The 23,646-nt window shown below is 39.1% G+C and overlaps 1 protein-coding gene across 1 annotated transcript in view; it reads left to right on the plus strand.

The window, feature by feature from the left end:
* si:ch211-269c21.2 (carbohydrate sulfotransferase 8) overlaps positions 1-23,646 on the plus strand; it is a 63,844-nt gene extending 40,198 nt beyond the window's left edge. The window contains exons 3-4 of the mRNA XM_017689705.2: positions 20,310-20,350; positions 21,227-23,646. Coding sequence (XP_017545194.1) covers positions 20,310-20,350; positions 21,227-22,228 — 1,043 coding nt within the window. The 3' untranslated portion in view covers positions 22,229-23,646. The remainder of the gene's footprint in view (positions 1-20,309; positions 20,351-21,226) is intronic.

The following is a 23,646-nucleotide window of genomic DNA, read 5'->3' on the forward strand; positions in this document are numbered from 1 at the left end:
GGGAAACCCCTCAAGGTCAATACAGGCATCAGCACATATTTCTGCACCACTCGTAAACACTCAGAATGCTCAAAACCTCCCTGTCTCTGACAACACAACTCTCGCATAAACTTGTTTGTGGGCTGATGTGGAGAGAATAATCCATTTTCATTAAAGGTTACGTGTAATCTATGCAAGCAAAAGGTAGAACAGTGGAGATGTAGGTCTTTGGCAGGAAGGCCACGTCAAGCATCTTGGAAACAATAGAGGAGTGTAGATGTGATAGGTTTTTGATTGCTAGGTCAAAGGAGCTCAGCATTGCTATTAGCCAGTGCATATCATGTGCATGGACAGATGACCTTTCATCTCAGTCAAGTGCAGAACAGTGTGAGAAATGAATCCCTTATCGTTAATGTCAAAGTGTTACTGCATCTCTTGACATGCTGAGTATTCACATGCAGGATGGTGGAGGTGTAATATGAAGCACTGGGAATAGCATCAGTGTTAGAGATATAGGGTATATTTTCTCACATTTCACAGCCACTGGCACACAGTCGCTCACTCTCTCTGAATCTCTTCATCTCAGCCAGTGCATGAGAAACAGGCCCGGCTCTCTGTGGTATTGTCCCACGAGGTAACCTGCTTCCAGCTGCTCGTGACTCAGCACTGAATCATACATACCCCACTGTACTGCATGTACGGCTGTCTGAAAGACAGGTGAGCGCATTAACCAACCCAGCAGCAGAGAATGAGACTCTTAAAAATAACGGTTCCTAAAATATTCTTGGCTTGTGCAAATAGTTTTAAAGGAGAATTAAAAATGTATGCATAATTCAGTCTTTGAGATGTAGGCAAAAGTCATTCAGAGTGGTTTGATGTGAAACGGTTCAGTATTGAGAAACGTACAAACACAAATATAGCCATTTTATCTACTGTCCAAAACAACCAATAAACCTACACATCAATGTCATTTGAGGTTTTATATGTAAAGCTGATAATAGTTAAATAGTGATAAATCTTCTGGCACTATTCTGCATCACAGCACCCTGCATGTGTCACTCCACCATGAGTCGATTTTATAAAATGCATTTTAGGTATATTCCCAGTTATGCCACCTTGCTAATCACTTTACCAAACATATTATTATTATTGTTTTTATTATTATTGTGTGTGTTCTTAGAAGTTGATCATTATTACTGTCATTTTGCTATACTACTGGAATGTCCTTAGTATATTTAATTTCCAGTCATATTGGCCAGTTATTAATTTTTCAGTGTGAGGAAAAAAGCAGAAAATATATATTCATATACAGAAAATTACACAAGGCACAACCATCAAATATAACATCACATTTTTCAGTATGTGGTGTGTTCACATTTTGTCTTACTGAGGTGTCATTTAGAAGTTGTTTACATTTTCTACTTCTCACAATCCAAATAATCCTAAACACATTCAATGATGTTGAGGTCTGGTCAATCTATTGTTCTGAGACCACCAACAGCTTCTTTGTTTGATTTGCAAATGTTCTTCTTTTTTTGTCTATTTTCTTTTCTCAGTAAGGGCTTCTTGGCAGCCAAACCTTTCAGACTCAAAGTGTTGAGTTGTCTTCCCACAGTGGAAGGATGGACAGAAACACTTATTTCAGATCTGAAGCAGCTTGTTTTTCTCCTCTGTTCATCTGACAGGGACAGTTTTGGTGGTCTACCATGTCTTTCATGATTATGAGGAATCATTTTCTCTGTATTTAAAAAAAAAAAAACTAAAAAAAAAGCAAAGTGTTGCTTTTCACTTAATAACCTTTCTCTTTCCCCTTCTTTATACAAGTGGATTATTTTATATCTAATCTCCTCAGAAATATCTTCTAAAATGAAAAGGTGCACTCTGGTCATTTTTTACTGGAAATTAAATAAATGATTTTAGCCCCATACTGTAATTCATATGAAATTACACCATGTTTTTTGGCATCACTGCCAGTAACACCATATTTTTGGCATCACTGCCAGTAACAACAACCATCAAGACTTCTAAGCGTTAATAAATTTTTCATTCATCTCTGAATTTCAACTAATTAAGTTGGCTTTTCGAGTAGAAAAATCCTGCATCTCCAATATAATCATATTTGCTTTTCTTCTACAAGATTAGCAGGCTGTGAGGTGAAGTGGCTTCCATATGAGCACTGACTCACAGCACTGTAGCGAATAGGTGAAGTTGCAGGGGAAGGTGTGAGAAGAGAGAGAAAGTGGGTGAAGGAGGGAGGTAGAGAAGGAGCTGCATGTTAATAAAGTTAATGAAGAGTTGGAGGAGTGCGTGGACTCCTGCAGAGAGACGAGGTGGGTGGAGGACATAGCAGCAGCACACACTGATGAGGAAACACACGCACACACGCCAACTTTCAGCACAGCAGCCCGCGACAGACGGCCGCGGCATCAGGGGGTCCGTGGCAAAACAACAGGAGTAAACAAGTGAATCGCTGCACAGTGAAAGAGGAGACACACTCCAAATAAAAACCAGACTGCCTCACACTCGCAAAGTTAAACAACAAGGCTGAAATTAATGTCTTCACTGTTAGTGTATTAGACAAAAAATTAAGAATGAATGGCATTTTGTGCTGTGCAGAAGTTTAGCTTTGTGCTGACCATAGCTTCATCAAAAAGAACAAAGAGGGCATTTTGATGATTAGGAGTAAATGACTTCAGACAGTGAACTACCTTTGTAACAACTGTATTCATCCATACATCCATTATTAATCCTTATGTAGGATTAATTTGTATTTGCTAAGTTGTTGTTTTAGGACTCGTATTCTGCGTTTTTCTTGGATTTTGTTTAGCAGACTGTTTCTGACTGTATCTTTAAGATGGTGTATGACAGGCTCTGTTCAGATTGGCTGCCATGTACAGTGCCTCTTTCAAAAAGCTGTTCAGGCCAAAACATCTTCAGTGTGAAAGGGTTGGGCTGTGGGTGTATAGACTAATATATCGCTGTTGTCAGAACAGAACCTCGTATCTCCATTTTTGTAGATTTTCAGTTTTTGACATAATTTGAAAATGCATTTTGACCTATATATTGTGTGTAAATTTCATGAAGGATGGGCCAAAATAAACGGCCAAAAATGTCCTGGAAAACTGTCTGGTTCCATTGACTTATATTGAAAGTAATATGCTTTTTCCTTCTCCTGTAAAGTTACCATTTTGGAGATACAAGGTTTTGTTCAGACAGCAGCGATATGTAAATGCAGTGTTTTTATGACATCACAGTCACTGTAAATGCAAAAACAGGCTGTTTTGCAACATAATTTTTCCTGGCCAGTACTATAATTTTTTTTTATAGGTGACGTACATTATGGCATCGTGCTAAATACATGATTTTTGTGTTTTGTTTTTTTCCGTTGCGAAATTTAAAAAAGACTTTACACTGTGAAATTGTCAAAGAAATCAACTAACCCTTGTTGCCCAGATCAGCCAGTAACAGTTTATTTCAAGCTTAATTTCACATGTGACAATTAAAAAAAAAAATGTAATTGTAATAAAAAATAAATTAATTTTATATTTAATATTGCTGTTGACCGTTGGGTCTGAGGCCACTTAGATATTTAGGATGACATGGTCCCACACAACGTAGAACTACCTTCATAACAACCATATTCATCCATCCAACCATCCATCCATTCTTACACTCAGTCCAGTCAGTCACAAAATCAATCTGTCTGTCAGTCCATCACTAAATCTTTCCATCTCTGCCATTTGTTCATTGCCTCTGCTTTCTGTCTCTCAGTTTATTCGTTGTTTTCCCTCTCTGCTCCACGGGTTTGGGTGTCTAGAGGTGTTTACTTTTCTTCTGTCTTCGAGGTATAAATATTGATGTGTAGAGAGGCTGTGTGGCTGTCAGAGTGTGTTCATATAAAGCCAGAGAGAGAGAGAGAGAGAGAGAGAGAGAGAGAGAGAGAGAGAACATCCTGTATGCCCTTTGGAGTTTTTAAACTGCCACAGAGAATAAGTGCAGCTCATCTCGCAGGCTTGCCTAAAAGAATCCCTTATCATAAATCCAGGGGTGCCAGAGGTTACAGAGTATTGACATAGCACCGTCCTTACCATTGTGTCTTTTTTCTCAGTTGACATTTAGAAAAATAAGCTATTTTCTTGCCTCTGTTAAACTCTCTCACCCGTAGTTCAAAAACACAACTTTCAATTGTGTTGCATAGGCTTAGCCAAAGCAGCTCCCATGAAGGTAAAAAGGAAGAATGCTGAGCATTCTGTAAATTAGGGCTGTTTGATAAATTTATTATAACACCTGCAATGTCAGAATGGATCAAATTACATACATATGTGCAAGTGAGAGTAATCAGATTGTAGTGATTGGAGCTGTGCCTGATATTTGATATTATAAAAAATATATTATACTCTATCTTTAAATAACCAACCTATAAAAACCATAAACTTGGTGATTGTTCTCACTCCCAGTGTTGTGAATAAAATGTGTGCAGCATTAATAGCCATTGTCACACCAAACATGCATCACCATAAGGAGCTTTTTAAGAAATTAAATATAAACTGAACAAAAATAAAATGCAGAACTTTGGGTTTTGTTGCCATTTTCCAGCAGTTTGATAAAAAAAAATCCAGGAATTTTCTCCTAGAAATGCTGCTACAGGCAATTGGTGGTCTCACCAGATAGTAATGTGGGGAATTCTGTTTCATGTTTTTTTCTGTTTTTTTTGTGAGGGTTCAGTGAAATCTTTCACTGTTTCAAAATTCAGTAAACTTTGTTGTGTTATATGAATTTGTTCTTGGATTACAGAAAAATGCAGTCTAAAATGCACTGCAAGTAGCTATTAGTACTTAATTATTTTTACTTTGCACAATAGTGAAATGTACTTTTTTTAACAGTGAGGTTATCTAGGTTTGTAGACAAAAAAGTCTATACTTGCTCCTGTACCTGCTGCACACCCAATTAGAGACGCAGTTTTAATTTAGCGCTTGTCATATCATAATCACACCTTTAACAAACATTGCATTTTATGTCCATATCTTGTAGCCCTAATGTCAAGTTAAACAAATAAGTATTGAGAATGTTGGAACGTACAGAGGTCACATCTTCATTTAAACAGTGTTGATAATTAAAGGTGATATAATTTAAGTTACACTTACCTGACACTTACGAAAACATGGTTGTCATTCTTTATGTGACTGATATATATCACTACTTCATACGTGTCATATTGAAATCAAGTGCACCTGATAAGGTGCTAATGGTTAGAACACTGTTAGAGAATATGTTGGAGAAACCTGTCTTATTTAGAGATTTGCACATTGTTATTGGAGTGTCTGGTATCATCATACCTAGATCATAAAGAGCTCTCTGAGGCCTTCAGAAAAAAAGCTATAGATGTATATGAGTCTGGGAAGGGGGTTTAAGAAGATATCGGAAATCAATCATTCCACTGTCTGGAAGAACAACTACAAGTGGCACAGATTTAGAAGCACTTCCAACTTGTCTAGGCTAGGCTGGCCAAGCAATTATAATCTGCGAGCAGACCAGAAGATGCTTAAAAGTAGCCTTTAAGAATTTCTACCAATAGGTCTTGCCATTGTTGCCAATGTTGATGTAGAAAGGAAATGCAAACCTTTGCTGTCTAAAAAACATCAGGCAAGACTGAAGTTTGCTAAAGAATATCCAAGCAAAGACTAGGCTTTCTGGAACAATGTGCCTTGGACAGATAAGTTAAAAATAGAGTTGTTTTCCCACACTATCATAAGCCATTTCATCAAAAGAACCTTGTGCCTATAGTAAAGCAGGGTGATGAAAATGCTTTGCTTTGGGGCTGCTTTGCTAGCTCAGGGACTAGCCAATTTGCAATCATAGAATCAACTATGAATTCCCTTTCATACCAGAGAGTGCTTGAGAATGTAAGACCAACTGTAAAAAGGCTAAAAAGTAGAACTTCTTACAGGATAAAGATCCCAAACATACAAGTAAATCTACCAAGCAATGGCTCAAAAGGAAGAAGGGGAGGGTTATGGAATGGCCTAGTCAAAGCCCAGATCTGAATGCCATTGAAATGCTGTGGGGGATTTGAAACGGACTGTACATGCAAGAAACCCCTCAAACGTGGCACAGGTGAAAGAGCTCTGCATTAAGGAGTGTGCAAAAATTTCTCTGTGTAGATGTCAATTATAGAAACAATTATAGTAGACACCTACATAAAAATGTTTATGCCAAAGAGGGTAGTATCAGTAAGTAAGGGCATGGAAGACCAATTCTTTAGAGCTTACAACCATTTGTCACTGTGCTTGCACACTATGAAATTAGACCTGTGCATTTAACCCATCCGTGCATTGAAACACCTGCATACATGCACAAAAGTGAGCACACACACTAGTGTTTTTAAACATACTGTATGACTGCACTATTTGTCTTAGTTAAGAATAAACATGCTTGAAACCAGCATATCAGTTGTATTAGCAAAACCTCACCAAAAGTCACATTTTCCTATTTGCATTGCTTTTTACATCCATTGAAAACTTTAGGTGTCCTTTACAGTGTGTGAGGATTTCATGATGAATAGGGAAAAAAATTATTCCAAAGAAAAACTCCTTACATTACCAAACAGTTGACGTTAAGAATGCTTTGGTTTCTTCTCCTATAAAGTTATCATTTCAGGGATATTTGGTTTTATTCTGACAATTAAGACAATCTTTATACATAAAGCTGTACCCCTTTCATATAAATGTGTAATGTTTTCACGTTACTCTTGCTTTCTCTTTTCTTTAATATGAAAAAATAAAAATGTTCTTGATCATTTTGGATATAACTTTGCTGGTAAGACGAATTGAAAATGCAGATTGTGAGTATTTTCTACAGCCATCTCTGCATCTTGACATTTCTACAACAAAGATGTCCTCACACAGACGAACACAACATACACCCACACTTTCTGACACGCATTCTGTGAGACACAGAGATGAATAGAAGCCTCCATACACACAGCACAGACACAAGTGAATGATGGCAGAAGTTGCTAATATTAGGTTCAGCCTTCGTTGGAGACGCCACGATATTCTGAGTGAAACACACACTACAAACCACACCATCTGCTTTGCTTCAGTAGTTATGAGTGCACTTAGTTTGATACCACATATGACCTCATATTGATTTAGCATTTCAAGGTCCATTAAACCTTTCTATGTGCAGGAACTGGATTATGTTTTTATTAGGGCTGTCACTGTTACTCAAGTTTTAACCACATCATGTTTTAATATTTTTATATTATAAATGTTTTAACATGTTGTTTTCTAATTTTTCAAATAAGTCAATAGGTAAACATACAATACTGTACCTATTAAAATATACAGAGAAAAAGGCTCCTATCAGCTGTGCGAGACCTGGTAGACCACCAAAACTTTCCCCATCAGATAAGCAGCACTTAAAGCTACACTCTGGCTTCAGATCTGAAAAAATCCACAGATGTTTCTGTCCGTCCTTCCACTGTGAGAAGACAACTCAACACCATGGGTCTGAAAGGATGTGTAGCTGTCTAAAGATGTTAATGAGAAAAGGAAGAGCTCAGTTTCAATGAATGTGTCTGGGATTAATTGGAAAGAGAGATTGGAAGCCAACAAAGGCAAAGAATGAAAACTAAAAACACTAAAGAGTGAAGAAGCATTTAGTTGCTGAGGCTTCTGTAAAATATTTCGGTTATCCCTGATGCTGGGAAAAGAAGAACTTGTACTCAGTGGCCATTTTGATTTGAAATCAAGTACATAAAGGGTGGTCTCTGACCTGATGAGTCATCAAAATAATTAGTAGATTACTCAGTTACTAATACAATCGATGACGGTTTCAGTTTTCATCTTATATTTTTATGACTTTATAACTGTCGTCCTCCTGCTTTCGTTATTATGTTAAAGAGTGTGGATCCTACCTGCGTCACGGCAGGCATACAAATCAGCTGCTTCAGAATGACAGGTTTTCACACTGCTTTCAGGTCCCATGAATAGGACAGTGCTTTTGCTCCATTTTGGCTTACACACCCCATACCTGTCAACTTACGTGTTGACAGATGACAACAGCTAAAATTAGCCACGCTGTTTTAGGAGCCTGTGGCTTGATGTGTGATACTTCTCTGTCCTCCAGTACTTCCCCAAGGTGAATAACAGTGTTAGATCAACAGTGAGTCAGACAGTGCAACACTGTGTAAGAAGAAGAAGACATTCTGCCTCAACTACTGGGAATATTTAATAGTTGTATTTAGTAGGAGTGTAATAGTTCACTAAATATATAATTCAGTTTGTTAAAATATGGTGGTGTCTCGATTCAGTACATTTTTTAATAAACAAAAAGTGCTTGAAAATGTGCCTCGGTTAAAATGATCAATGACACCAATTATGCTGTCCTAGTCACCGAAGGCTGTGGCATCATCGGAGGGTTTTAACCCATTTTACAGCGCGTACAATATTAGCAGTATTAAGATGAGTTGTTCATTTGTTTTAGTCTGTTTAATGTATAGTTTGATGCCCTGTGCATTAACTCAAGTCCTTGCATAGCTACTTTTATTGTTTTCATACACACTAGTATTCAGGATGAATGTTACAGTTGAGGATTGTAGCTAAATTATGTTAACACGATCAGTCTTCTCAGCAGATGGGTCCTGTCTTTTACATGCTTTATGTAAGTTTGGGGGATTTGGAGACCTGTATGGTGGAAATGTGTAATTGCATGCAACATGTGAATCCTGCAATAATGTCTGGCTGCAGACGTCCAACGAGAGGCCCATCTCTTGCAGCTCCTGCAGACGGAACCTGTGACATAATCTAGGGTCTCTCACAAGAGTTAGAAGTTATGTTCATTTTTAAAGCTCCATGCCGTCTGCTGCCTTTCGAGGAGTCATTGTTCATCAGTAAACAACAGAATAAGTTCCAAATTATAGTATTATTTTATGGATAGTTGTGGAAAATTATACTGAACATAAGATTTTCAAAGAAGTTTTAGTTCGTTAAGCTAGGTGCTATAACTGGTTAGTCTAGATAGTTAATCTAATTAGCTACAACAGAACTACAGCTGAACTGTTCCTTTGTGATGAAAAATGATTCCTCTTAAACTGCATGTCACTCGCTTGCTGGTTAACCTTTAATTCTGCTGCTTTTGACTCCTTTAAAACTGAATTGTTTTCCTTCACCAGTTGTTTATAGTAGATGAAACACTCACATATGTATGACTTTTTTCTATGGGTGGTCCATTTCTATTACAGAGACACAAAATATGAGAGAAATGTCTTTTTTAATATTCAGTACAGCTTGAACAAAACTTCTCTGTCTCTATCAACTTCTCATCACGGCAGAAACTGTTGTATTTATAATGCATCGATTTCATGTTTGAAACAAGTGCACTGTGACAAACAACAGACTTCATCATTACATGTGGCAGGATCTTCCATTCACTCTCTCTCTGCATGTCTGCTGGGAGTTCAGCAAAGCTATTAAAGTGCAGAGCCTCTCTATGTGGGTTTATGGATTTTACATAGATCAGGTTTTAATGGTTAAGGGTTATTTTGGAAAAAAGAAGCTGGTTCTGGATCTGTGTGAAAGAGCAGCAAATTGAATAAAACCTTGACTTCGTCTTGTGCAATTTAACCCATGTTCACTGTTTTGGGGGTCCCTCAGTTTAACAGATATCTATGTAGGGGAGCAATCATGTCATCTTTTATAAAAGTGGCTTTATTGTGTTTTTATTGTGTGATTGCATGAATTTTTATACATGATTTTTTATTTGAAGAAAGTGTCTGTTGTCTTCACAGCTTGGGGTTCTCACCCCTACCCTTTCACTCCTCATTGCTCAGTAGCAGCTCAACACTGTCACAACATTTGACACACAGAGAAACAACAGTATCTTTGTTGATCTGATAGAATGTATTTGAAATGATAAATGAAAAATATCCAAGACATTTTCAGTTCCACCAGGAGGATGGCCAATAAACCCACCTCTTTTCTTCTCGTCCTTATGGAATACTTAACCCAAAGTTGCCTATATACAGAGGCTGAGTGAAAGCTACTGCTTTATTAGTTAACATGTTGTCACTCTTCCTGGTTCTCATTACAAACTCCGACTCCTAGATTCCTCGTCAACCAACCAGCAGTCAACTAACAGATCCACGTCACCTGAATACTGATTGTCATCACCTGCATGACGGTGTATATAAGCCTGTCTGCTTCGTTGTTACATTGTGAAGTATTGCCCCTGTTCTGTCAGTTTCCTGTTTTGTTCCGGTCTTATTCTGTATTTGACCCTGCTTTGTCTTTTTTTTTGGATTCTCTCTGTTGGCTTTGTTTACCTGTTGGTTAGATCTTTTGGTTCCAATCCTTGCTTGTTTATGCCTACAGTTTTCCCTGCTCCCATGCATTGAGGTTTGCTACACTGGTTTTTGATCTGGTCTGGTGTCAACTCTGGTTTTTAATAAACCTTCCGTTTTATTTTGTATCTGCAAGTGTCTGATTCATCATCCCAGCATTATACGTTTTATTTCGGAAATACTAACTGGTCCTTACATCATCAAAACATACAGTTTTATAACAGTGCAGTAGTTCATAGAGCTGTGAGCCAAGCAATTCACAATTTTATACCAATATTGAAATTAGTGATAGATGACACAAAAATTTGTTCTTCTTACATTAGAAATATTTGTCTATAATGAATGTACCATTTTTGAATAATTGATTTTTGCCTTTGCATTTCAAGGTTCATTTTACCTCATTTTCTCATGTGCAGAAATTGGAATGTGTTCTGTCTCAGGACTTATTACCTAATAAGTGAAGTCCTTCTGCTTTAACTTCTGTGTGAGGGAGTGTGGATTCTCACCACATTAAGTCAAGCATGAGTGACAGGCTTTTCACACTGCTTTTACCCTCATGAATTGGACACTGCTTTTGCCCCACTTTAGCTCGCAGACACACACACACACACACACACACACACACACACACACACACACACACACACACACACACACACACACACACACCATACCTGTCAGCTTAAAAGTGCTCATCAGTCCATGGTTCTCCTGCAGGTATTCTTACTTATTCTTTAAGCTGTGAGGAAAGAGTTCAGTCGGAGCAGTGTGCAGTGTTCTGTCTTTGCCAGCACCCACTGTGCTGAAGTGCTACCTCGTGTAGTTCAGTCTGCCGGTCTGTGACACCACTCTGATCTAATACACCTGAGAAGAGTGCCAGAGCCTGCAGGGAGCAGAACTGTGCTGAAGATTTTAGCGGCTTAACCCTTCAAATCCTAGGATCACTATTCAGTTAACAATCCTAAGACCTACTATACTATGATTATTATACTATGAGTTATTCAGTAACTACTGTGAAATGAATGTACTGTACACTGACTTGAAAGACTGAGTTACACATATCTTGTGCCTCCATTAACTGGCCAGTTTATCAGAAACACTTACCATATAGGTGCATAGAACTTTGTAGGTTTGCTATTACAGACTGTAGCCCATTTGCTGCGGCACTATTTATGAGCCCCCAAGTCAACAATGGAAAGGGACCACCATATGACCACCACTGACCAGAGAATATTTGGGTGGTGGACCATTCTCAGTACTCAGCACTAAAAAATGATCCAGTGTTTTAACATAAAAAAAGTTATCAGGGCTTCCGTAAATGTGCATTTTGATGAACTTAATATTGAAGTTAACAGCTTGTGAAACACCAGATTGTTTCACTTCCTACATTTGTAATGTACTTAATATTTTCCCCCAAGGTTGACAAACTTTACACACTCTTTTACTCACAGCTTGGAAATCAGTTTGATTTTGCTGGTTTTGGAGATGTAGCTCCACACTATAAAGCACAAAGTAAAACAGGCAGAATGTCTGGAAGTGCAAATAAGATCTCATTTACTCCTCACAGATCGAGCAAGTGGTTACACTGGGTTATTGTCCTTTTCTGAAAAGGGAAAGTAGCATGATTCACCACTTCATTCAGCAGTAAAAATACTGAGTGCTTCTACAGAGGCATGTCTGTAGTCCAGTCTGAGACACGTTTGAGCTGCTTTTGAGCGGCTGATCCTTTAAGCGTTTGTGAAAAAGTTCTGTTTCCTGGAACACAGCTGCACTGTCATCTTTATTGTCGGCATCCCAACGGTTTGTCAGTCAGTTATTTGTTCAAACTGCGGACACATAAAATAATGTTGCATTTTCTCTGTTTGAATAGTCACGTTTGGTCTGTAAGACACTGAAGACACTATTAGTTATAAACTTGCTCAATTTAATTTATTGTTGTCTGAATAAATCGCACGAGAAGGTGGATATATGCAGTTGTGTTAGTTTTGTGACATCACAAACATTTTTTTTTTTCAGTTTTGCAGCTTGGTTTGCATATATGGACTGAGACTTGTTCACATACTACATCAAAAATTATTTAAAGTTGTATATACAACATATTGAACATTAATGTAGCAGTAAACAGCTATTTTCTATGTAAAGACATAGTGGTGTATGGTATTCCGAGCAGAGAATGAAGTCATGTTGCCGTGTGTTGTAAACTAAGATTCTCTAGTTTTTGGTTACATAGCCAGTCTGGTCACGTGTGCATATTAGTCCCGCCCTGCGAAAACATTGGCCCTGCCCAGGTTTCGTTTTGCCCTCCCCAGGCAGCAAGCTCCTACACGACATGCGTGCACAATTTAAGGCGCAAATGGGAAATTCATGCAAGAAACTGAGGTGCCCAATTGTTTTCTTCTGTTGAGAAAATTTTAAGCAGCTGAAAAAGAAGACTTCAGCTTCACTGGGAGTTAAAATGCATGAAAAGGGGTGAGGAGGGTGCTGGACAGGTTGGCAACATTAACTCATTTTTGCTGTTCCACAGTATGTCAGTATTGTTTGTCCTGTTTGCAAATTTGTGATAGCAACTGGTTCACAGCAGCAACCACAACCTAGCTAACGTTAGTGCCATTATTTGCTATGTCATTGTTCACTCTAATGTTATATCATGGTATTTGTCTGTACAACATTTGCTGAGGGTTTTATGGCCACAAAGATCTGAAAAAGCATGTTAACCTCGACACTGCACATCCATGAATTTGGGGGCAGAGCCTCTGAAGGAGCACTGAAAAGATGGGTGTGTTTGTCATGCTGTTGAGTTCAAATATCAAAGATTGTTCTCCAGAATCGTATAATGCTCCTTTAAGAAATGTTTAGAAAATTCAATTTTCCATGATATAGACCTTTCAGTGAATTCAGTTTTTAAGCAGCTAGGTTACTTAATTTTTAAGTGAAAATAGCAAATCTTTTATTACCATTACAAAAAGCTATCACGTGACTAATATTATATTGTCATCTGCTTCTTCTTCTTCTTTCGGCTGCTCCCTTTAGGGGTCGCCACAGCAGATCATCTGCCTCCATCTTGCCCTATCCACTGCTTCCTCTACTTTTACACCAACCATCTCCATGTACACCTTCACTACATCCATAAACCTTCTCTGAGGTCTACCTCTTCTCCTTCTACCCGGCAGCTCCATCTCCAACATTTTTTGACCAATATATCCACTATTCCTCCTCAACACATGTCCAAACCATCTCATCCTGGCCTCTCTGGCTTTATCTCCAAACTGCTCCACCTTCACTGTCCCTCTGATCTGCTCATTTCTAATCTTGTCCATCCTTGTCACTCCCAACGAAAATCTCAGCATCTTCATCTCCGCCACCTCCAGCTCAGCCTCCTGTCTTTTAGACAGAGCCACAGTCTCCAAAACATACATCATAGCAGGACGCACTACTGTCTTGTAAACCTTCCCTTTCACTCTTGCTGCTATCCTTCTGTCACACATCAGCTCTGACACCCGTCTCCACCCACTCCATCCTGCCTGCACCCTCTTCTTCACCTCTTCTCTACACTGTCCATTGCTCTGGATGGTTGACCCAAGATATTTGAAGTCATCCACCTTTACGACCTCTACTCCTTGCATCTTCACCTTTCCACCTGCCTCCCTCTCATTCACACACATGTATTCCGTCTTGTCTCTACTGACCTTCATTCCTCTCCTCTCCAGTGCAAACCTCCACCTCTCCAGATTCTCTTCCACCTGCTCTCTACTCTCACCACAAATTACAATGTCATCTGCAAACATCATGGTCCATGGAGCCTCCTGCCTGACCTCATCTGTCAACATTTCCATCACCATTGCAAACAAGAAGGGGCTCAAAGCTGATCCCTGATGTAACCCTACCTTCACCTTGAAACCATTTGTCACTCCAACTGCACACCTCACCACTGTCTCACTATCCTCATACATGTCCTGCACCACCCTAACATACATTTCAGCTACACCTGACTTCCTCATACAGTACCACAGTTCCTCTCTTGGCACCCTATCATATCCACAAAGACACAATGTAGCCCTTTCTGACCTTCTCTGTACTTCTCTACCAACACTCTCAATGCAAAAATTGCATCTATGGACATGAAACCAAACTGCTGCTCACTGATCTGAACCTCTCGCCTTAGCCTTGCTTCAACAACTCTTTCCCATACCTTCATGGTGTGGCTCATCAACTTTATACCTCTGTAGTTACTGCAGCTCTGCACATCACCCTTGTTCTTAAAAATGGGGACCAGTACACTGCTTCTCCACTCATCAGGCATCCTCTCACTCTCCAGGATTTTGTTAAACAACCAGGTTAAAAAGTCCACTGCCTTCTCTCCTAATCATCTCCATACCTCCACAGGCATGTCATCTGGACCAACTGCCTTTCCATTCTTCATCCTTTTTAAAGCTGCCCTCACTTCCACCTTACTAATTCTCTGCACTTCCTGATCGGTACCATACCAGTTCCGGTATGGCAATCATATTTGTGATCCGCAAATACGCCGGATGCCCTTCCTGACGCAACCCTCACCATTTATCCGGGCTTGGGACCGGCACCAGAAGTACACAAAGTACACCCCTAATGGCTGGTTTTCTAATATTATATTGTCATACCCTGGCAAAAATTTTGCATGTAAATGTCTCCAGACTCCTTTTTTAGTTTATTTGTTATCATTCAGCTATTGAAATTAGTATCTTTTCTGTTAAATATGAAGGCAGCTTTTGGAAGGGTTGGTAGGTGGGGGGGGGGTATGCAGCATATTATACTTACATGTATGTTTTTCTATGTCACTGCTGAGTTGAGTATAGTAGACAAACAAAAACATTCATGTAATAGTGGCCCTGTGGTCAGGAACTGACCACTGAGGAAGGGCTAGGGGGATGACTATGATATATTGTGCAGAAAAATATTGACATATTGTGCAGGTATAGTCTCTAACCTTACTTCTAAAAGGTGAACCAGCCAGCACTGGTGTATGCAATTGAGTACATACAAGCATACAAGCGCTATGTTCACTGACATATCACTACCATGTCTGTGCCACTGCAGTGTTAAGAATGATTCGCCCTCCAAATAATACAGTGCGTGTTCATACGATGGCCTCTCTCCATTGACAGAGGGGGCTGATAAATTGTGTAGCAACAGAGAGGCTACAGTCAGTAACTGTAAACCTACAAAGTACACATATGTGGTGGGTGTTTTTGATAAAATGGCCATGAATGTACATACAAGGTAGATGCACCTAAACAACTCAGTACATAAGTTATGCAGTTATGAGAGAGAGAGGATCTGAAGTGTGGCCCACATAGAAGTCCTTGGGGTTTAAGGTGTTAACACACATTATCTTTACTCTTCTTTGCTTCTTACATTTTCTGCCCTTTCTCCCACACGACGCACTGCCCATGCATGCCAATTTAGAGCTGAGGAACATTTATCAGTGCTGTTGTCAGGTCAGTGCACTCCTGTGTGAAATGTCCAGGGACTGTCACTCCGCGTGACTTTTTTTCTCTCCGCAGCTTCTCCAGCTAAGTATCAATCTTTCAAACGTAATCGCTTAACTATTAACGCTAATGGTCTGAGGCTTAAGCTTCAGTGGAAGAAACCTGTTGTTAGATAACAGACTGCATGGTTACTCTGTTATAAAAGCATCAACAGCAGAATAAACTCCCTGCTTTTCTGTTTGTGCTTACCACAGCCCAAAGCTGAGCTATAGGTGGGGCCCAGGGTTGGGCCTTTAGATTAAATTAGATAATGCGCTGTGACGGTTATTATGCTGAAATCTGAGCACACCAGCAGGGTTGTGCATCTATGAATAAATGAGAGGAAAAATCATGAATATGTTGTAGATTCCCTTTGAAATTCAAAAACTCTCTTTTATGAGTAACCATAGTCTATCTAGTATCCTCAATAAAGGAAAGTACTTTGGGAAACTGCATTTATATTTATGTTCAAATGTACCGTACCCGTCAAAAGTTTGCACACACCTGACTGCACGCACAAAAATCTTACACGATTTCTCTTAACACTTACCCCTAAATAATTGAAATGCTTTGCTTCTTAAGACAAATATAAACATTATAACTGAAAGCCCAGGTTTGCTTTTTTAAAGGCTTGTTTAAAAACAGTTCTTAGCAGCCAGTAAAGCCTCAGCATATGTAGAGCTTCCTCAAGACTGTTGGAAAAGTATCCCAGGTGGCTCCTCGTGAAGCTGCTTGAGAGGATGCCAGGAGTGTGTAAAGCTGCATCAAGGCAAAGGGAGGCTACTCTAAACCATCTAAAATGGAAGATAATTTTGAACGGTTTAGTAATTATTTATTTATTTTTGGTCAGTGGATAATTACATACATTTTACTTCATAGTTCTGGTGTCTTCACTAATGTTTCAAAATATGGAAAAAGTCTTCATTGACAGGTATTGTATAATTCCTAGGGCTGCCATGATTACTCGGTTAAATTGAACATACAATTTTAATAAACTATATTAAAAGTCACATGCTCAACAAATCACTTTAGTCATGAGTCCTCGATTTGAATGTTAAACAGTGTATCTGCAGATCATTATAAAGCCCTGTTTAGCAGGCTGAAGGTTCTTCACAAGGGGGAGTAGTAGCACTTGAGTTGCATTTGTGTGCATTACTGAAAAAGAGGAAACCTACACCAGCATTAATTTATGTTTCTAGTCACAAATTTCAAATAATTCAATTTGAATTCAGTTACTAATTTCATGTACATTAAGTAAAAGGTTACGTCCAAGCTGGACATCTTGGCTAATAGGCAAACAAGCTCCAGTAATATTAAAAGTTAGGCTTTACCTTATACCATATAAACATTTGTGCTAAATTGAGAAGCATTCATTCCAGGTGAAAAAATGTGAAATGCACTGCATACATTATTTACAGTAGTGACATGGAGCATACCACCAATGAATGAAAAATATAACCTCTGTGGCATTGCTTTTACATTGCTTGATCTCTTTACTGAAGAACAGTGTATGTGGATTTGCATTTTAAAAATTAAATGCTGAATGTGTGTCAGAATTGAATGCAGTCCACCTCGAAATGTAGTAAAGGCACGGCTACTGCTTTCCACTGTGCAGTACAGTAAAACAGCGTTAAATCAATGTAATAGATCTTTACTTTTCATTGTGGCATATTTTCCACGGTTTAAATGCAGTCTCATGTGTGCATTGCACTTCACTGTTTGGTTGCATTTCAATGAGGCCAATACATTTGAAAGACAAAAAAGAAGTCAAGCAATGTGAAAACATTGTATCAGAGGTTGGAAAAGTAATGTCATGTGTGCATTGCATTTCATTCTTGTCCACTGTTCACAAATTCCTCTGCATATTACCGCAGGATTTACGATCTTCAAATGCTTCAGATGTCCATGTTTAAGTAGAACTGATGTGAGTAGTGTTAAATGTGTGAGAAGTGAATGTACGGCACCAACATAACCCTGAAATTCCTCTAGAAGTGTAAATTAGCAGTCGTGTGCAAAACAGTTGTATGCAAAAGTTTGGGTGTCCCTGGTAAAATTCCATGCAATGTTGATGTTGTAAGTGAAAATAAGTGAATATATCCTCTACAGAGAACACACTTCTGTGTTGTTTTTCTTGTGAAGTTCTCAATAAGGTTGATGCGTCACATGACCCTCTTCCCATTGAAAAAACTAAAGTTGGATCCAAAATGGCCGACTTCAAAATGGCCACCATGGTCACCACCCATCTTGAAAAGTTTTCCCCCTCCCATAAACTAATGTGCCACAAACAGGAAGTTAATATCACCAACCAGTCCCATTTTATTTGGGTGTATCCATATAAATGGCCCACCCTGTATATTACTCTACAGTTAAGCCAATTTTTTTTTAATTCAATTACTCACCCAAAATAATCAGTAGATTATTCGTCTTCTACCAGAATAGATGGTGACAGGCCAAATAATACACGCATACACATATACTAATGAACTTTCTACCATATTTCAGCATAACCTTGCTAAACTGGTTATTAGCACGACGACACAGGAGCCATTTGAGAAGCGTTTGAACGACAGAGGCGTGGAGAAAAAGCAGATGAGAAAGAGGAGAACGTTCGTATTAAACTCATGTCCTACTTTATAAATTAGCAGCTCACCTCTGCCAGTCCTGTCCACTCTACAGTATGTCAGCTTCAGCTCTGTAATGAATCTATCACTGAGCAGTGTCCACAGCTTTGGCAGCTAATCGATAGCCCTCTCTGGGCCTCTATAGGTCAGTGTCAGGGCACTGAGATGTTACTGCGGGGGCTCTGGTCCTGCTCTAATCTCGGTTCCTCCAGCGCAGTCCGTGAGAGGTGGTAAGGTTTGTCCACTATTGAAGAACAGCTAGAAGCGAGGCTCAACTGTCAGTGCTCAGCACACGCAGCACTGAGGAGTTATTACATTTTTAGACACACTTGCAAAACTGAAAAGCGAATGTCAGCAAATGAAGAAGAAGAAAATTCAAGACTGAATGTGTTTTTTTAAGTGCCCTAATCGCCTTTAAACAGAAGTTACCTCATTCTTTTAGGACTTGCTTTTGCTTTGTGGAGTTTTCCCTTCTGTGGTGAATGCAAATAAACTGAAGAAGTGATTTTTCATGGTTGCACATACACCTTTGTTTTTGCATACAATAACCTTGGTGTTGAGGTGATGTTGCTGATGCTGCTGGCTCGCCATCTGGAAGCTGTAGTAAGCAGAGGCATATAAACATTAGTAAGGGCTGTGGGAGGCAGTCTCCCTCTGCCTCGCCCTGCCTCAGTTCATCTTCATGCCCTTTCCCTTCACTGTATCTATGAGCTGATGGAGAACAAAGGAGTAGGATTAGCACTTTACATTATCTCACCACTGGTATTCTTTAAGCACGGCTTTAAAGAAATACTCCAGTGTTTTTCAGCTCAGTCTGTATCTGCTGCATCTGAATTGAATTTACAACCATTTGTCACTCTGTTTGCACACTGTGAAATTAGACCTCTGCATTTAAATCATCTGTGCAGTGAAGCCCCCACATACATGCATGCTAGTGAACACACACACTAGGGGACAGTGAGCACATTTGCCCAGAGCAGTGGGCAGACCTATCCATGGCGCCCGGGGAGCTATTGGGGGTTAGGTGCCTTGCTCAAGGGCACTTCAGTCATGGACTGTCAGCCAAGGGGATTGAACCGGCAACCTTCACAAGGCTGGTTCCAGTCCACGACTGCCCCATAAGCACTGAAGCAGCTGCCCTTTGGATTTTACTATAAGTAGAGTTTCTGTTCTCTTCTAAATACAGGGAAATACTGGAATTATTGTCTGTGGTAATCTGCAATGTCGTTGCTGTCAAAATAAAAAGTAATTTTTAGGCATTGTTTGAGCACAGCAGCTGTCCTGGAGATTGTATGAAATTGTCATAAACAGGCCAATAGAAATGATCCAAAATGACTTGTATAATTGTAATAAATGATAAATGTATATGAACTTGCATTGAAAATTAATGCCTTTGCTTTCTCCTGTAAACTTACTATTTTTGGGGATAGATATTTTTTTTACAGTGACAACAAGCTACAGATGTAGCAAAGAGAGATCAGTGTCCACTTGCATAAAACATAAGTATTTACCTGGGGTTAAATATTTGGGAAAATCATTTTTAAAGCTGTAAATTTAGGGTTCAGTGTTGCAACTGTCAGAAACTGAAGTGCTGAAACTTAAATCTGGGGTCTAACACTTCATTTACAGTTATTTACTTTTATGTTATTTTTATTTTATACTATTTTATACTTTCCACTTAAACATTTGCCTGAAAAGACTTTATGCAGCTTGCCCAAGTTAAGAAAACTTAAGGTCAAAATTCACTTATAAATGTTTTATGCAAGCAATTACAGGTTAGAAATTGCTGGAATATACTGGGGTGCTAGTTACCATGTGGAAAAAAAGCCAAATTATAACATTTGTTCTTTTTTTCTTGCATAGATGCAAAGCTCATATTCCCTCATGGGCAGTCGATGAATAAGGTAAGCTCCCATTCTCTGTTATATTAGAAGACCACAGATCTCATTATATCAGTGTAAGGCAGAGAGTTCTTCAGTTCTGTCCTGGAGGGCTGGTGTCCAGCACATCCACTAAACCTGGCACTTAACAGATATGTTGAATGTGGACTATCACTAAATTATCACTAAACTGTGCTAGAGGTCCAGGACCTATAGAACCCTGGTGTAAAGTGTTCGGTCACTCTTAAATGCTACAGCAGACCTGAAGGTTGCACAACAGCGCCACTGTGTGGTTGTCTTTGGAGTAACAGGACCAGCTACTGTGATTCTGTGTCACCATTTAAGACTATCGTGCCTTTACTCAGAATCCTTATGACTAAAAGTCATTTTGCTGCTGTCCTAACAGAAATAAATACCATACATCTCCAAAATGGTACCTTCACAAGCAAACACTTTCTTCTACAACCTTTACTGTAAATTAATGTAAAGAGACTTTATTCCAAGTGCTTTTGGAGCATTTCTGCTTCATTTTGTTGTATAATATTTTCACATAGTGTAAAGGGCAGCTGCTGTGTTCAAATGATGTAGAAAAATAAAAAAGGAAATTGGGGTTTTTGTGTGACTCTTAGTTGTTTTATGAAATGCTTTTTATTGTGTATATCTGTATAGTGTTTTTCCTTTTGATAGGGTGTGTCTTTTATTTATGTCAGCTATTATTCTTTGCAGAATACATGTTCTAAGCAGTAACATAACACTAATAAAGATTAACTAAAGAAAAACTAATAAAAATACTTTTATCTATCATTACTACTATTACCTGACTCATTTTTACTATATATCATCATATGATTTACTATATACATCAATGATTATACTTCATTATTTCTTGAATCCTCTCAGGAGCTGTGTCCTCACTGTCCAGATATAGACATACAGGCTTCTGTCCTCCCAGCGAAACTCCAAGCACAGATCACCAAGAACCACCGCAAACTCCTTCTGAAGAGCTCTTCTTTATTAAATCAGCAGCTCATCATCGCCCCTGCTGGTCAAGCCAAGAATAGCATCAAAAAACTGATCAAGGTCCAGCAGTCCCGTCGGAGGCTGATGAGAGAAGTATGTGCCAAATACAGAAGCAGCAGCATTGCCAAGGTCGTGACCCACCAGCACGTGTCCCGCATCTATGTGGAGGACACGCACAAACTCCTGTACTGTGAGGTTCCTAAGGCAGGTTGTTCCAACTGGAAGCGTGTGCTGATGGTTCTGCAGGGCCAGGCGGTCTCCACAGGGGAGATCCAACATGAGCAGGTCCACTATGGGAATCACCTGAAGCGACTAGACTCCTTTGACCGCCAGGGCATTGCCCATCGCCTAAAGACCTACACCAAAGTGCTCTTCCTGAGGGAACCCTTCGAGAGGCTTGTGTCAGCTTTTCGGGACAAGTTTGAGAGCCCAAACTCGTACTACCATCCAGTCTTCGGGAAGCCCATCATCTCGAAATATCGCAGTAATGCGTCAAAGTTGGCCTTACGCACAGGAGAGGGCGTGACCTTCAAGGAGTTCGTCCAGTACCTGCTGGATGTTCACCGCCCAGTGGGCATGGACATCCACTGGGAGCCGGTGGTGCAGCTGTGCAGTCCTTGCCTAATAGACTACGACTTCATAGGCAAGTTCGAGACAATAGAAGAAGAGGCCAATTTGCTCCTGAGGCGTATAGGAGCCCCCGCTAACCTAACCTTCCCCAGTTTTAAAGACAGGAACCCAAATGCAGCGAGGACTTCTGCACGAATCACACAGGAATATTTTTCTCAGCTGAACTTAACAGAGAGGCAGAGAACCTATGACTTATACTTCATGGATTATCTAATGTTCAACTATTCCAAGCCATTTGCAGATTTGTACTGAGGATGCTGTACTGAGGAGTTTGTGAATGTAAATACTGTTGGTGTCTTGTTTCAGTCAAGGTTCTCTTTACTCATTATTATGAAACTGTATTTTAAAAATGATTTTTTAAATATTTTGTTCAAAATTCTGTTATACAATGGCAGGCTGTTTTTTGCACACTCATTACAGTATTGCCAGAACAAATTTCATCAAAGACTAGTGTCTACCAATTTTGGGACAGTAATAAATCAGTTACTTAACAAACATGTTGTTTCACAGTACTGTGCAAAAGCCAAGACACCCCACATAATGTCTTTCATTTCCAGTCAAAATAAGCATTACATGGAAGTTATTCATTGTTTCAGTGTGAAGAATCTCCTGGAAATTACACAAAGCCCTCAAAAACCAAACACAATTTTTTTCACGTTTTTCAGTATTAAGTGTGTTTTCTTATCTTTATTACAGCTGTCACCCTTTTCAGTAGACTTTCTTTCAGTTTTTCAGAGAAATCTGCAGGGGTATTTTTTAAAACCTCCAGAGTTTAGTTCTCATTCAGTGATGGGATTTTTCATGACTGCCAATTGTTTATTTTTTATCTGCTTCTTTTTCTCAGTGAGGGCTTTTGAGAGCTACACATCTTTTCAGATTCATAGCGCTGAGTTGTCTTCTCACAGTAAAAGCTTGGACATGAAAACCTGAGCTTGACTTTTTTCTCTCTCTCAAAGATGAAAGCTAAACATGCTTTTTATCTGATGGGGACGGTGTTGGTGGTCTACCAGGTCATACATGGTTGTTAGGAATTCCACTTTCTTTGTATCTTGTAGTCACATTATGAATTCCTAATTTTATCAGAAATATTTCCTGAAAAATGAATAACTACCGTAAGGTGTTTAAAGTACATAATGGTAGTTTTGACTAGAAATTACTTTTGCACAATAATGTATATGTTTAGCAGTCTGTATATTTCTATACAGAATTGTTGTACACCTGTCACTTTACACAAGTTGTGCTACAACTGGCTTGAACACACATGGTCAATGGGCTGGTACTAAACAGTTATTTGGTATGTATCATGTAAATGCATAAAAATAGAACAACTGTTAATCATTCTATGATGTGAATGTATAATTGTGTTCTATTGAGCCTCTCGAACATGATGTAGCATGCCTTCAGCCTTACAGTGTACTGCCACCAGAGCGGTTTTACCCAGATTTTTACTTTGTTGGGAATTTTTAGTTGGATCAGGGAAAACACTTAACAATGTGAAGAATGGGTCTGTACCTCATGAAGTGATTGCGTTGTCTTAATGTTAATGTTAGTGTATTATCTCTGTGCCATTGCCTTTTTACTCTTAATGATTAAGATGAGATTATTTCAGTAATTTTGAGTACAGCAAACTTTCGACCAAATAAATACACTTTTCATGCTGTGTAGTTCAA

The sequence above is a fragment of the Pygocentrus nattereri genome, chromosome 8 (genome assembly GCF_015220715.1).
Source record: "Pygocentrus nattereri isolate fPygNat1 chromosome 8, fPygNat1.pri, whole genome shotgun sequence".
Classification (NCBI taxonomy): domain Eukaryota; kingdom Metazoa; phylum Chordata; class Actinopteri; order Characiformes; family Serrasalmidae; genus Pygocentrus; species Pygocentrus nattereri.